At 35.3% G+C, this 16,009-nt stretch overlaps 1 protein-coding gene across 7 annotated transcripts in view; it reads right to left on the bottom strand.

The window, feature by feature from the left end:
- C2CD5 (C2 calcium dependent domain containing 5) overlaps positions 1-16,009 on the bottom strand; it is a 99,444-nt gene that overhangs the window by 13,527 nt on the left and 69,908 nt on the right. For all 7 annotated transcript variants that reach the window (XM_049882624.1, XM_049882623.1, XM_049882622.1 and 4 more), the window contains 6 exons: positions 14,303-14,366; positions 13,853-13,914; positions 13,547-13,645; positions 13,017-13,106; positions 12,466-12,553; positions 10,936-11,022 (listed from right to left, as the gene is read on the bottom strand). In XM_049882624.1, the coding sequence (XP_049738581.1) occupies positions 10,936-11,022; positions 12,466-12,553; positions 13,017-13,106; positions 13,547-13,645; positions 13,853-13,914; positions 14,303-14,366 (490 nt within the window). The remainder of the gene's footprint in view (positions 1-10,935; positions 11,023-12,465; positions 12,554-13,016; positions 13,107-13,546; positions 13,646-13,852; positions 13,915-14,302; positions 14,367-16,009) is intronic.

Genomic DNA, 16,009 nt, shown 5'->3' on the forward strand with positions numbered 1-16,009 from the left:
TGGTTTGTACAGAACGTTTCTGCTAAATGGATATAATCAAAGTGCCTTCCTCTTCTTTTTATGAAGCAAGTGACCACTGGCTAATACTGGGAAATACGCAGTAGGTGACATTCCTCCTAGAGTACAGAGCTGACGAAAACCAGGGTCAGTAGGTGAGCCCTGGGGGCACAAACACTGAGTGCTCTGGAAGGTTGGTGGTTTGAACCCACACCAGTGGCTCCGCAGGAGAAAAGGCCTGGCAATCTGCTTCCGTAAAAGTTACAGCCAAGAGAGCCATATGGCTCAGTTCTACTCTGTCATATGGGGTCACTACGAGTCAAAAATCAACTTGATGGCACCTACCAACCACCAGTGAGCTCTACAAAATGCCTGTGAGGGCACCATGGTGTGGAAATGCCCTGGGACTGCAGATGCACAGACTGTAGACAGAGCCCTCCTGATTCAGCTTGAGTGGCTATGCAAGCCCAGAAGGATATGGAATCTACAGGAAGACCAGGTCAGACCTGACATTTCAGAGGTTTACCACATCTCTTAGGGACAGCTCAGACCAGAAACATACCCAAGGCAGATGCTGGGAATGGCATTTGACCCACCCCAGGTTTGCACATCACATGAAGTTCTCGGGGTTCTCATGTGTCCTGTACAGTACAGACTTACTGGGTATAGAATTACAGAAAATATAGCAAGTATTAGGAATTCTGTGAAATTAAGAAAAAATGTGCAGGTGGGTTGGGGGGATGGCTAAATTTTTTTTTAGAATAATCATTAAAATGAAATTCTCTTCTACGCCTCGATATTATGATTTATGTAGAATTCCCTAGTAGCAATTTTATATGATGTAAAAGCAAAAAATCACAGAAAGAACTTAAATATATAGAAAGTATTTGTTCCCATCTTTAAGCTGTATCAAATGAAGAAACAAAAGTGAAAAACAATTTGTAAAATATTTGTGCTTAAATGAAAAAAAAAATTGAACATCTTTGCAAAGACAAACTGTTAAGAGTACTTGCTTATTGGGAAGGGATATGAAGAGAAAAGGGAGCTTTATTTTGACTATATGACTTTGGTGGTATTTGAATTTTTCACCATGTGCATTATTTTTATTGCTAGCTGCCTGAGTCAGTTCTGACTCATGGCAGCCCCATCTGTTACCGAGCAGAACTGCTCCATAAGGTATTCTTGGCTACAATCTTAACAGAAGCTGACTGCCAGGCCTTTCTTCTGCAGAGAGGCAGTGGTTTCAAATCGCCAACCTTTAGGTTAGCAGTCAAGTGCAAGCTGTTTGTGCCACCTTGCGACCTTTGTGCCTTTATTACTTTCCCCCTAAAATTTCACAAAGTGTGGGAGAGATGGCAGAGAGGAAGGAAAAATGTTCGTTCCCTCCCCTCAAATATGAATGCATATAAAATAAAATCTGGATAAACAAAATTTTTAAATTGGAGACATTCTTAGGGGAAAGGTGATTTTAAAGCACTGTAAAGAGATTTCACGTACGGAGAACAGGTTTATCTTTTAACATGCTTGCTATGATCTTAATTTTTCTCTTAGAGAAAAGGGCCAAGATGCTCTGATCCAGATGAACGTCGGCACCACACGCTGGGTTGAACGACTCAAGTATCTAACGGCCTCAGACTCCTGATCACAGTCTGGCTTCCTGTGTAATAAGCTTTTCTAAAGTACTACACGTGTAAGCAGTCTGAATCACTGGCAAACTGGTAATTCTGTCTAAAAAGAAATAAATAAAAGAATATGGAATCTCTAGGCCAATCTGTAAAAGAAAAAAAAAAGGCAGATTTTATTGTTCAGGGGCATAGATCTCATTTAAAAACCTTTCAGGCTTTGTTGAGGAGTGAATGCTGAATTGCAGGCCATTTGTACATCTATGTGGAAGAGGTGGAGACACACACTTCATACGTTAGGTCTTCATTCTAGCTGCAAAAGAGTCTCAATCAAGCCACACAGCAGCCCATTTCTCTTATAATTTCCTTTCCCTTTTAGCATAAGAAAAAGATTAATTTGCTCTTTCAAAAAGCCACCATTAAGTGATAGCCCTGTTATCTCTAAAATAAATTACCCTAGAGAGTTAGTGAGGCAAGTAAAGAATATGGTTTTAATTCTTCTCTTACTGAATTCAAACCATTTTCAGCAAGCCCTGTGCCTAAGGGTGTGGGTGTGGGGATGGGGGCCTGACCCAAGGTAAAACCAGCTTCGAGGAAATGGGCATACTGATGACAAAAGGGACAAAATGTTACAAGAATTCTTTCCCCTTCCATTATATATTATATTGTGCTTCTAAGTTTCAGATTTTACCATTCTCCTTGTTTGTCATAACCAATGACAAAGGTATTGGTTAGCTGTAATGAAGCTCTATATTGATGACTAACTCTTCTGACTACTTATTCATTTTATATATCATTAGAATAATAAAATAATTTTAAAAATGACTGACACAATTGTAGCTGGATAACTTAAGAAAATGACTAAAACGGAAAAACTTTCCAGATTCTCAAAAGATCCTTAGATTAAAATATATGTATCCCAGACTCTATAATTTCTGATTTATTTTCCTATGTAAATAATCTCAGTTTTAAGTTATGATGGTCAAATTTTAGTTTCATAGTCCTTTGGGTATTTCCATCAATCTATAATGCATTGATTAGCTATATCCTTTTTTTTTACATAACTCTAAAAACCAGCTTAATGACTTGAGTTAGACAAACAATATATACATTCAGTATAAATCTTATCCATAGTGTTATTCAAACATTGGCGGATTGTTAATGAAATAGCCATATTATAGTTATAAATTATTAAGGCATAGAGAAAAGATAGAAACAGCTTCAATTTCGATAGTTCATAATGAAAAAAATTCAACTGCAATACACAGGTAATATATATATTAGATAACAAAAACAATTAGCTTCTCTATTTGCATCGTTTCAACCTTCCAACAATACCTTGTTGTATTCTTTGATCCCCTTCTACCCCCATTTCTATGCAACCACTCCTCCTCACTCCTCTCCTTTATATCTCCTCTTCCAAATAACCCCCAATTCAATTTCTCTCCGCTCTTTACTCCCTATTCCTTTGACTCTCCTCTGACTCTGGATTTCACTGTCCTCAAGCTGCTGTGAAGAAGCTTAGAGGGGTAAGGATTCTTTAGCCTATTTCTCCAACAATTCTCTCTCTCCTTCCTTCCTGTCCACTTCTTGGATCAGTTTCTTACACATTTTCCTCTTTTGTCTCTATCTTCCTATCTCACATTCTCTTTCCAGTCAGCATTGCTCTCATTTCAGATCTGCCATTGACTGATGTGGCATCCAAGAACATGGAAAGCTTTAGCATTTTTGATTGTTGCTGGCATTTGGCTGTAGTAACAAACATATTTAAAGAAACAAAGAAAACAGGCATGCAAGGATTATTACTATATAAAGATACCTTTAGTTAGTATAAAGAACTATAAATACTTGTAAAGACTGCAGACCCATTAACTGGTTAAGAAAAGAAAAATCTAACTTTTTTCATTTTTATAAATATAAATTTCTAATTGGACTAAAGCCTTTGGGACCTTCATCTGCTGATGTGGCATAACTGAAAATGAGAAGAAACAGTTGCAAACATTCATTAATAATCGGGATGTGGAATGTACAAAGTGTGAATCTAGGAAAACTGAAAGTTATCAAAAATGAAACGGAACACTTGAAGATAGATATCCTAGGCATTAGTGTGCTGAAATGGACTGGTATTGGCCATTCTGAACAGGACAATCATATGGTCTACTACACCAGAAATGACAAAGTGAAGAGGAATGCTGTTGCATTCAGCATCACAAAGAACATTTCAAGATTTATCCTGAAGTACAATATTGCCAGTGATAAGATCCATACGCCTACAAAGAAGATCAATTAATACGACGGTTATTCAAATTTACTCACTAACCACTAATGCCAAAGATGAAGAAATTGAAGGGTTTTATTAATGCCTGCAGTCTGAAATTGGTTAAACTTGCAGTTAAGATGGATTGATAACTACTGGTGTCTGGAATGCGGAAGTTGGAAACAAAGAAGGATCCGTAGTTGGAAAATATGGCCTTGGTGATGGAACAATGCTGGTGATTGCAAGACCAACAACCTATTCATTGGAAATATCTTTTTCAACAATATAAATGGCTACTATACACACGTATAGAAACACTGGTGGTGTAGTGGTTAAGTGTTACAGCTGCTAACAAAAAGTCAGCAGTTCAAATCTATCAGGAGCTCCTTAGAAACTTTGTGGGGCAATTCTACTCTGTCCTACAGGGTCGCTATGAGTCTGAATTGACTCAATGGCAATGGGTTTTATTTTTGTTTGTTTGTTTTTGGTATACACTTGTACATTGCCAGATGGAATACACAGGAATCAGATCGATTACATCTGTGGAAGAGACGATGGAGAAACGCACTATCATCAGTTAGAACAAGGCCATGGGCTGGCTGCAGAACAGACCATCAATTGCTCAAATGCAAGTTCAAGTTGAAGATAAAGAAAATAAAAATAAGTCCACGAGAGCCAAAGTACTACCTCGATTATATTCCACCTGATCTTGCAGACCACTCCGAGAATAGATTTGATGCGCTGAACACTAATGACCGAAGACCAGACAAGTTGTGGGATGATATCAAGAACTTCATACATGAAGGAAGCAGAGGGTCTTTAAAAAGACAGGGAAGAAAAGATCAAAATGCATGTCAGAAGAGATTGAAATGTGCTCTTGAATGCAGAGCAACTAAAGCTAATGGAAGAAATGATAAAGTAAAAGAGCTAAAGAGAAGAGAAGAACACAAAGTAAAGTAACATAATGAAACATGCAAAGACCTGGAGTTAGAAAACCAAACGGGAAGAGAACACTAGGCATTTCTCAAGCTGGAAGAACTGAAGAAAAAATTCAAACCTCGAGTTGCAATACTGAAGGATTCTATGTGCAAAAGACTGAATGATGCAGGAAGCATCAAAAGACGATGGAAGGAATACACAGAGTCACTGTATGAAAAAGAATTGGTCGACGTTCAACCATTTCAAGGGGTAGAAGATGATCAAGAACTGATAGCATTGAAGGAAGAAGTCTAAGCTGCACTGAAGGCATTGGCAAAAAACAACTGCTCCAGCAATTCAAGTGTTTCAACAAACGGATTCAACAATGGAAGAGTTCACTCATACATGCCAAGAAATTTGGAAGAGAGCTTCCTGGCCAACCAACTGAAGAGATCCATATGTGTGCCCATTCCAAAGAAAGGCAATCTAATAGAATGCAGAAATTATCAAAAAATATCATTAATATCACATGCAAATAAAATCTTCCTCAAGATCATTTAAAAGCAATTGCAAGCAGTACATCGACAGGGAACTATCAGAAATTCAAGCCTGATTCAGGAGAGGACATGGAACGAGGGATATCACTGCTGATGTCAGATGGATCTTGGCTGAAAGCAGAGAATGCCAGAAAGATGTTTACCTGTGTTTTACTGACTATGCAGATCCTAACAAATTATGGGTAACACCACAAAGAATGGGAATTCCAGAACATTTCATTGTATTCATGTAGAACCTGTACAAAGACCAAGAGGCAATCGTTCGAACAGAACAAGGGGATACTGCGTGGTTTAAGATCAGGAAAGGTGCACATCAGGAAAGGTACTTATTCAATCTGTATGCTGAGCAAATAATCCAAGAAGCTGGACTATATGAAGAGCACAGCATCAGGATAGGAGGAAGATTCAGTAACAACCTGTGATACGCAGATAATACAACCTTGCTTGCTCGAAGTGAAAAGGACTTGAAACACTTACTGATGAACATCAAAGATGATGGCCTTCAGTATGAATTACACCTCAAAACAAGGAAAACAAAAATCTTCACAACTGGGCCAATAAGCAACATTGTGATAAAAAGAGAAAATATTGAAGTTGTCAAGAATTTAATTTTACTTGGATCCACAATCAATGGCCAGGGAAACAGGCAGCAGTAAATAAAGAAAGTAACATTGCATGGGACAAATCTGCTGTAAAAGACCTCTTTAAAGTGTTAAAAAAGCAAAGATATCACTTCGAGGACTAAGGTGCACCTGATCCAAACCATGGTATTTTCAATCATCTCATAAGTATGTGACTGCTGGGACAATGAGTAACACTAAGGAAGACCATCAAAGAAGAACTGATGCCTTTGAATTATGGTGTTGGTGAAGTATATTGAATACACCACGGACTGCCAGAAGAACCAACAAATCTGTCTTGGAAGGAGTACAGCCAGAATGCTCCTTAGAAGCAAGGATGAAGTGACTTTGTCTCACGTACTTTGCACATATTATCAGGAGGGACCACTCCCTGGAGAAGGACATCATGCTTGGTAGAGGGTCAGTGAAAAAGACGGTACCCTCAAGGAAATGGACCGACACAATGTCTGCAACAATGGGCTCAAACACAGCAACGATTATGAGGACAGTTCAGCAGATCCAGGCAGTGTTTCGTTCTGCTGTACATAGGGTCACTACGAGTCAGAACTGACTCAATGGCACCTAACAACAACAACAACTTTAAAATAATGTGAGGCAGGTTGTTAAACTTAAAAGAATTATCTTTTACGATAAAAGTTTGGTTTAACCAAAAGAAAAATTTTATAGTCTACAATAAAAACAAAGATTTAAAAAAAAAAAAAACTTCTGAATATGGACACCTAATTATGGAGGACAATGTATTAAGGGTGTAAGTCAATTTGTTTTCTTTTATATTGAAATCCTCATTTTGACCTATACTTGTCACACTGGTCAGTTCTCTTCACACAGTGACAGTCAGCAGCTGCTGTGATGAAAAGAGCATTCCTGCCATTCTACAGCTTATGTCACTGAATGTAATCTGCCCAGCATAAAGCAAAAAAAAAAAAAAAAACAGTAATAGGTGGTATAAAAACCATTCTTCTATACAGTTTCATCCAAGAGTATATAAAAACAAAAAATCACCTAAGTAAACTATTTTAAACTGTTAAGTTACCAGCACTTTAAATGACAACTATTCTCCTATTATGGATTAGATTTATAAACAATTTGAGATATATTCAAAGTAGTATATGATTCACACATATTTGCCTAATATAATTTCTTAAGTCTTACAATATGGTTATCCAATATTTAGGTCTTTGGACATTTATCTAAAGTAATACGTTAATCTTTAATAAAAAGTACATGTATATAACTTCTTGGATCAACTCCAGCGTATGGAAAAAATCTTACTATTTTTTGACACTTTTACTTTTAGGCTTACAAAAAAAATGCAGAAACAGCACAAAGTATTGCTGAATTATCTTCACCCAGAATATCCATTTTTACTATATTTGCTCTCACTTTTTTCTATACATATCATTTTTTAAGTCTTTGGAGACAGTTTCAAAGGAAAACCGAGGTGTGGATATTAATGATGAGGAAAAAAATATGACAGAAGTGGTATAAAAAAGTTGCTATAGCTGTTTTCACTCAGAAACATGGTGCCTCCTATGAAAACAGTTTATGATGCTTCCCCATCATCTGTGTTTCTCATAGTATTCATCAAAGGATTTTGATGACTTTTAAAGGATTTTAATATCCGTTAAAAATTATTTAGGCTCAGCATCTTTTCATATTTGAAAAAAAATCAAGACAACTAGCAGGGTAATACCAAATCAAGCATAAATTTGAGACATACATCAAACTATTTTGTTACCCTGAAAAACATAAACAGGATACCACAAAAGATAGAAGGCAAAAATTGAACACGGATGGACAATTCAGGCCTAGGCTTACTCTATACAGTGAATTGGGATACATCTAATTGGAGAATCTTTTCTTCACATAACATTCACCCATTTTCAGTCATGTAAAAAGGAAAGGTTTATCTACAAGTGAAAAGATGGAAGTATTAATAAACACACTATGCTTAGCCCTTGAAACTACTCTCCCTGACAACATGAAAGAAAATGAATTTTAACCATTCATCCTATTGTGGTAAGAATATACAAAACTAAACTTGAATACTGACTTTTTTTAATTAAAAGAAGTTCTATCAGCACAGCTCACTGACTTAACAACTACAAAAATTTTGTATTTATTTACTTATCAATTCTAGTTGTTGACTATAAGTCTCTTATGGTTGCACAGAATAAAGTAGACAAGACTTTTGAGCATTTATTCCAACATTCTTACCTTTCTCTCCTGCCTGTCTTCTCTAAATTGCTGCTTAACTTTTCCCAGACATTTCCATACTCAATTCAAAGCCTTCCTTCATGTTTCAGCACTCAATTACTACATTCTTCACACATCTTTTTAAAATCTACCTTACCCTCAAATCTTCAAAAATAATTTGAGATAACTTTTAAAAATGTGTTTAGTAGACCCCATGTCCTCCTGAAAGGACTTGAAGATGCAAAGACAACAAATAAACATGCAACATAAATCATAATTTACAAAACTATTTACAGAAAGGTACAGATAAATTTTTTAGTGTTTACTGATGATGATTTTAAAATACTGAAGGAAAAGTACACAGGCTTTCAGGTAAACACTTACTGTAAAAGGTTTTATACACATATTAGATATAATGATATGCATGATGATAGTCATAAAGGTGCCATGATCTGATTCAGTGATTTTAAAACTGTTTTAAAGTCCTTTCTTCACTCAAAAATCACATGCAAAAGACCAATATATAAAATCACACTGAATTGAAGCTGCTCTAGTTCAGGGAAGTAGAGGACCTAGAGACCTACCCTTTCACTGCTTATCTCCCCTCCCTCCTTGCCTCCTAGAAGTCCAGAAGGCACCTCTAAAGAACCCCTATGGCTCTGAGGAGGAGAATTTTTAAAACATCTGTTTAATTGATTAAAAGCTATTTGAGAAAACCGAATTTAATTACAGAATCTCAGTGTGATGGCAGGCACTAATTTGGCTCAAATTTACTTTTTTAAAAAAATGAATATGTTAATAATTAAAGAACCATAAACTATAGAAACCCAAGGAATCACATAACTTTAAAGGCTAGAAAGAATTGTAACCTTTCCACATTTTTTGGTTTTACATTCCAGATTAGGAATTGAGGCTTAAAGGGGTTAAATAATTTGCCCAAGTCCTCATACCTTATCAGCAGCAGAATTGAGAAGAGGACCTAGGTCTGCTGCTTTTTTACTCTATCACATGGTCCCTCTCTATGCTCCCTAAAGTGATTTGCAAACATTTTAGGTACTACTCAAATATAACTTATTCTACGCAAATTCTTCTTTCCTTGTTCTTCAGTTCACAAAGTGTCATTTTGCATGAAATATACTAATGACTACAATAAGCGCTGGTGATAATTACCTTTGAAAACATTCTGAAAGCTGTTGCAGTAACTGTAAGCAATCAACACAAATAAGGCAAACTTAGAGTTTACATAAATCTAATCTAACCTGCAGAATTAACAACATGGTAAAATGTTGTTACCAGCATAGTAAAGTAGAGCTAATAAGGATCCCAAGTCCCGAACACCAATTTCTTTAGATTAGCATTTAATTACATTTTTTTTGTTTATTATATTTTTTTCCCCTTAGATTAGGATCCCCCCACCCCCTACTATTGTAGGGTCAGGATAAATGAAATGATACTTAAAAGTGATTTAGAACAAACACTGCATTAAACACAAGTTTCTGTATAAAGTAGGTGTTTAAAAAAAGAAAGCTTTTCATCTAGGGAGTTCAAGGAAGGTTCTTCGTAGTCCTACTTTCTATTCTAGAAGCTGTATTTAATTTATAATCTAACTCAGAGCATCTTTAAATTTGATTTTCCCTCTCTAGTCTTCCAAGAAAGTTTAGGTGTGCTAAACTTCTCTATGGAATTCCAAATTAGAATTTTAGGTGAAAAAAGAAAGAAAACAGAACCAATCTTACCATGTTAGAAGGTTTAGAATCTGAAAGCAGCTTATCTTTTCATCTTCAAAATATGTAACAAAATCTATCTATACAGACAGGCCTTGAACTGATATAGTAAAGACTCTCTTGACATATATGCAATTTGAACATAAAACCATTGTGTATTACACATAATTTGGTATCAGATAAAATAATTAACAAGAAGTGAAAAAGTAATTTCACTTACAATATGAAATATAAGAATTAGAAAAGCTAATTTGGTTTTAAATAACATACACCATTTCTCAGATTAAAAAATTTAGGTAAAAACACAAACTACTTTTAAGAAACTAAAAAAAAAAACAGTAATTTTGAAAATTTTTATAATAAAAACTGCACTGAAATTAGAAGGAAAGGAAAAAAGTACCTTCCATTTTTCCCCAAAGATTTTATGGATCAAAGGTGATTTACTGCTATTAAATCAAAAGGGGTAATCATTTTGCATTTGGAAAATGGCAGTAGCTTTTAAGTATATAACAATGTTCCTCAGTAATAGCCGAGGCACATGAATGCCAGGGAGCTCATTTCTCACTTGCATGCTACTCTCCCCCCAAAATCTCTGTATATACATATACATTTTCTGAAATAAACAAGTATTTTGTTGTCTAAGAAAATCCAGAAATTTTTTTAAAGGTTCAATTATTGCTAGAAAATAATATACTAAATATAACAAAAATACCAAATATACAGTGTGAATAGTTAGTTTGGGAAATCCAAATCTTCGAAAATAAAACTATAATACATTTGAGATATGAAAATGGGATACCATATGGAAAATTACCTTAATAATTTATGACAAATTTACTTGAGAAATTAAAATGGAAGGAGAAGCACTACTCTTTCCCCTTTATGAACATGAAGAAACATACAATGAGGTAATTAAAGGCTAAATCTTCATCTCAAGATTAAGTAAGATTGCCTATAATGAGGACGCAAATGGAAGGAACTAGGAAGTAGGATTTGTGTTTTCATTTTCCTTACTTAACCAACCTTTAGCAGGTGGGAAAGGATGAGGAGGAAGTGAATCTGAACAGAGTTCCAAGGGAAACTGCAGAAGTTCTTCATTGTCTGTAGAAGCTTAAAAGGCAAGAAAAACATCAATTATTTAGTAATGGTCTATTTATTAATTAAAAACAAATTAAGAACTTGGAAGGATACACACATATATATACACGTATATATATCTTCCCACTTCATAAAATTTTTTCCCCGATTTATTCTGGTTATTTTCACCTTGGTTTCTCCCATGGGAACCCCTCATCTAAGAGTGATGCCACCTTCCCTGCTAGGGTTGTTATGAGGTTTAAAAAGTGTAATACCTGTAATAGTGCCTTGCAAATAACAAGCGCTCAGTAACAATTATTATGGAGTCCCTGGGTGGTGCAAACAGTTAAAGCTTAGATGCTAACCAAAAGAAAGGAGTTTCAAGTCCACCCAGAAGTGCCTCAGAAGAAAGACCTGGTGCTCTACTTCCAAAACTAGCCTCTGAAAACCCTAACAGCACAGTTCCACTACTCTGACACATGTCGGGTCACCAGGAGTTGGGGCTAGAACCAACACGAGGGCAACTGGGTGTTTTTTAATTATTTTAAATCCTATATGTTGTACCTTACTAGTCCTATAATACTTAAACCAGTTACTAGCTATCTTCTTTGGTAAGTATCTGAACACATAATACATCTACACAACATTAACTCAATGCTCAAATCTTACCAATGCCATACATGTAGACTGTAATCAACTTTAAAAATTTCAGGCCAAAACCTACTAATCATAAATACTTCATTTAGCCAGTAAGTCATTTAAACTTTAGAAAGTGTAATATTTTTCCTGCCTGTTTTTATTTTTTTCAGAACACATAGCTGGTTTCTAACAATTAGCATTTCTTTGCATGTATCGGAAACCCTGGTGGCATAGCAGTTAAGTGCTACGGCTGCTGACCAAAGGGTCAGCAGTTCGAATCTGCCAGGTGCTCCTTGGAAACTCTATGAGGCAGTTCTGCTCTGTTCTATAGGGTAGCTATGAGTCGGAATCAACTCAACAGCTCTGGGTTTGGTTTTTTTCGTTTTGCAGTAAATCAATCCTTAGTTCTAAATTTTACTGGATTAATGACAACTCTGGGAAGCTGCTGAATGCTATGGAAACTTTCCTGAGAAAAATGCACAGGCATACAATTTTGGTTACTATATCAGTGAGCTCTCAAATGCCTTGAAGACTTCCTCAGAGGTTCTGGGATAGAAACCCCTGAATTAATGCAGAATTAATATCATATAATCAAAGTTAAGGAAACTCCAGCATTATCTACATAAATAACAGTCAACCACCTATACGTGTATGAAAAATATCAAGTCAGCCACATGCTTATCCACGCAGTTATCTTGGTTGAGATGAACAGAAAAAAAAATGGTAATATCTTTTCAAGAAACAAGTCATCTACTTAATCTATCAGTCCTTTATATTTGATCACTGAACTGTAACACAGGCAAACATGGACACACTTCTCATTCATCAAAGGTTTACCTCTTTGCAATGACTTTTCAACATGTGTTTTTGTGGTCTGTAAGGCCTGATTTTTGTCAAAAGTTATCGCAACTGCTGTGACTGTAACCTAGAATCAGAGAAATAATATGATTAGCAAAAAAAATCACTGCCAAAATAAGTTTCTCATAAATCTTTTTCAGTATCATGAAACAGCCTATACAATTTGCTCAGCTGCCCTTCCTGTTTAAGATCCTCAAGGAAAATTATATATAAACTCAGACATTCAGATAACAACTAAACCCAATGGGTATACCTAAGCCTAGATAGTCCAGAAAGTGCCCAAGACCCTTCTCAAGAGAAACACACATCCTACTGTATACACGCTGGAACACACGTGTGATTCCACCTGCAGATGACTAGGGCTCAGACAAAAGAAACACAGACTTGGCTTCATGCTGACATATGTTTAAAAATGTTTTCAGATAAAATAGTCTGTACTTAAATGATTTAATAATGGTAAAATTATAATATTAAAACAGATCAGATAAAAGCCAGAAATCTTCTTTAATAATAAACTGAATCTTAGTTACCTGAATTAATTCATCTTCAGGCAGAGATACTGTAAAATTTACATGGCAAAGGCAGCAGGGGATCATAGATCGTAGTTTAAAATACAGGCTCTGTATAACAGAAAATATTAGTAATGTCACTTCTTTAATTTAAAAGTTTGTAAAACCTGATTTTTTTTAATTCACATTATATTATGGCAAATAGCATTAAAACAAAGCTGATCCAGTTGTTTTTTGTCTAGTTGTATATTAAAAATACATTCTTAATATTTAAGCAGACAGTACGGTTCAATTATATTTAACATATACAGAATAAATTTTATGACCTTTAAAGCTATGAAATAACTATATACTTATTTTAGAGTATGAGATATTAAAAAAGAAGACGACTTTAACATTTCACCTGATGACGGGCCTGCTTAAGGACATGTAAATAAAAATAAGTCAGCCCAAAACTGTGTAAGGTATTTCAGGGAATATATACACTTTGTTTTCAAATTTTTTATGATTCTTAAAAAGTCTTAATTAAATTTTAGCGAGAAGGTTCCTACCTTGAGCAAATTTTCACAGAGGTCATTAAAGTTCTTATTAAGAGCTTGATTAGTCAGGTTAAGGCTGCTTAATCTGATTACTCTTACCGATGTGAACATCTGAACATGAAGAAATATAAAATCATGTAATTTCATTATTTAAAAAAAAATTTAACTATACATCACAACAGTAGGTAAAACTGCCGAAGAATGAACAATATTAATAACCAATGTGGTCTGAAAAAGGACAGCATATAACTGCAACAAGGAAGTCAAAAAGAAACATACTGTGTGGAATTTACTTAAAATTAAGACTAAAAAGTGTACCTGTATTTCAGATGTCCAATTATTTATACCTGGCATAATTTCTGTATTGCAACTATAAAAGCCTGTCAAAATAAATTTGAATTAAAATATATGAATAGCATTTCATTTAATTTGTCAAAAAATAACATTTTAGTTATTACATGCAGTCCTAACTGTAAGATCCTTTTAGTCTTTTTCTCTAAAACTACATGTTTAGGAGACTTTAAACTATCTATAGTTAATCTATCAATTTCATTGATAAAAATAAAAGAATTAAGCTACAGTTCCACCCAAGTTCTAATATAAATATTTTAAAACCATGTTTTTTCAGCCTTGGAACAATAAAGTACAAGACAGGACGTGACACTGGTAAAGCCTTTTAAATAAAGTTAGTACTATAAGAATTATAAACTACTGATATGCAAAACTAGTTTCGTCTCAAAGGTAAAGAAATAATTGTTTTCCATTCACCTGAAGGTGGGGGAACATCAGTAAGTAGAGAATGTACATCTTCCATGGCATCTGTGTCATCAATCTGAAAATAAAAAGATTAAAGCTAGTAAAAAATATCTGCCTTGAGTATTATGTTCTTTTAAGAACTACCTACATGGGATGAAAGTGACAAAAGCAACTCAAAAGATTAGATAGAAACCTTAGAGGGCAGTGAGTTTATGTTCATGTAGGTAAACAACTCACAAAAGGAGGGTGAGAACAGTTGAGCAACTCACAAGAACATAATCGATGTCACTGAACTGTATGGGCAGGAACGGCTGAGTTGGTGTATGTTTTGCTGTGTATATTTTCAATAACAGAAACAAAAAATAAAATAAAACTAGTAAGTAGTAAATGTAGAATCACTTCAGATTTTAAAAAATACTTTTTTAAAAAAATTTCCTAAGTAGAAAACAAAAGAGTCAAGGAAAAGTAGGCCCATTCTACCCTAAGTTAAAACGTGTATCTTGAAATTTTTTTTCTAGTATCTGTAAATTTCTCAACAGTGATAACTACAAATATTTCTTATAACTGTACAAATACTTGTACAAATACTACAAAATGGAATATTTTACACGCTAAAGTACGCCAAGCCAAGAAAGAAAAAGATGATTGCTTTCTCATTCCCTTTTGAGAACATGTTACAAAGGACTTGCAGTCACTATACCTCAATTTAAGTTAACAGTGCAATAATTTTTTTTTTACTAAACAGAGCTGTTATACAACAAATAAATATAAAGGCAGACTTAAGAGAAACTTAGTTGAAATACTATTTTTCCTATACTACAGTATTTCCTTGCAAAAAAAAACAGCGAAAATATCCAGCTGGACATATATTCCCACAATTCCCCAAAACACTGCACACCAAGGATCTTGTGCATTCTGTTACAACGCCCTGTCTCTTGGCTCCTTCTCTTACTGAGTCTGCCCTTTCCTCTCAGTCCCCAGCCCACATTCAACTGAAGCACTGCTCAGTCACTATCGCAGAATCAGACATATCAATGATGCTCTAGCTCAGCGCTTCTCAAACTTCACTTAACACTTAGAATTACCTGGACAGTTTGTTAAACAGATTCCTGGGCCACACCTTAAAATTCTTACCTTCTAGTTCAGAGGTGGGGCCCAAGAATTTGCATGCTCCCAGGAAATGCTGATGCTACAGCTAGTCAGATTACACTTTGAATAACTAGTTGCCATCAAGTCAGTTCTGGCTTATGGCGACTCCACGTGTCAGAGTAGAACTATGCTCCATAGCGTTTTCAATGGCTGGTTTTTGAGAAGTAGATCACCAGGCCTTATAGTACCCTAGAACCCTTTACCCCCTTGACCTGACATATTCTTTTATCAAGCCTCATTTATTCCATTCTCAAGGCTGTAAGCAACACAAGAAAAAGGCATAAAATCACAACCTTCAGGTTTTCTACAAATTAACATGGGCCTCACTCCTCCCCTGTGGCTGACATACTGATCGCATTCACTGTTCCAGACTCCTCAAGCCTCCAATCCCACCACAACACTACTCTCCCACCAGTTTACAGCTTTACTGAGATCAGGGCATGATCTCAACTTGCGTCCTACCACGTCATTTCTTAGTATCCTCATTTATATTCCCTTCTTTCATTATTAAAAAGGATCTTCTATTTCTTGCAAGGCTAAGTATTCTACTAAGGGGAGCCCTGGAGGGAG

This window comes from Elephas maximus, chromosome 4 (genome assembly GCF_024166365.1).
Source record: "Elephas maximus indicus isolate mEleMax1 chromosome 4, mEleMax1 primary haplotype, whole genome shotgun sequence".
In the NCBI taxonomy this organism is placed as follows: domain Eukaryota; kingdom Metazoa; phylum Chordata; class Mammalia; order Proboscidea; family Elephantidae; genus Elephas; species Elephas maximus.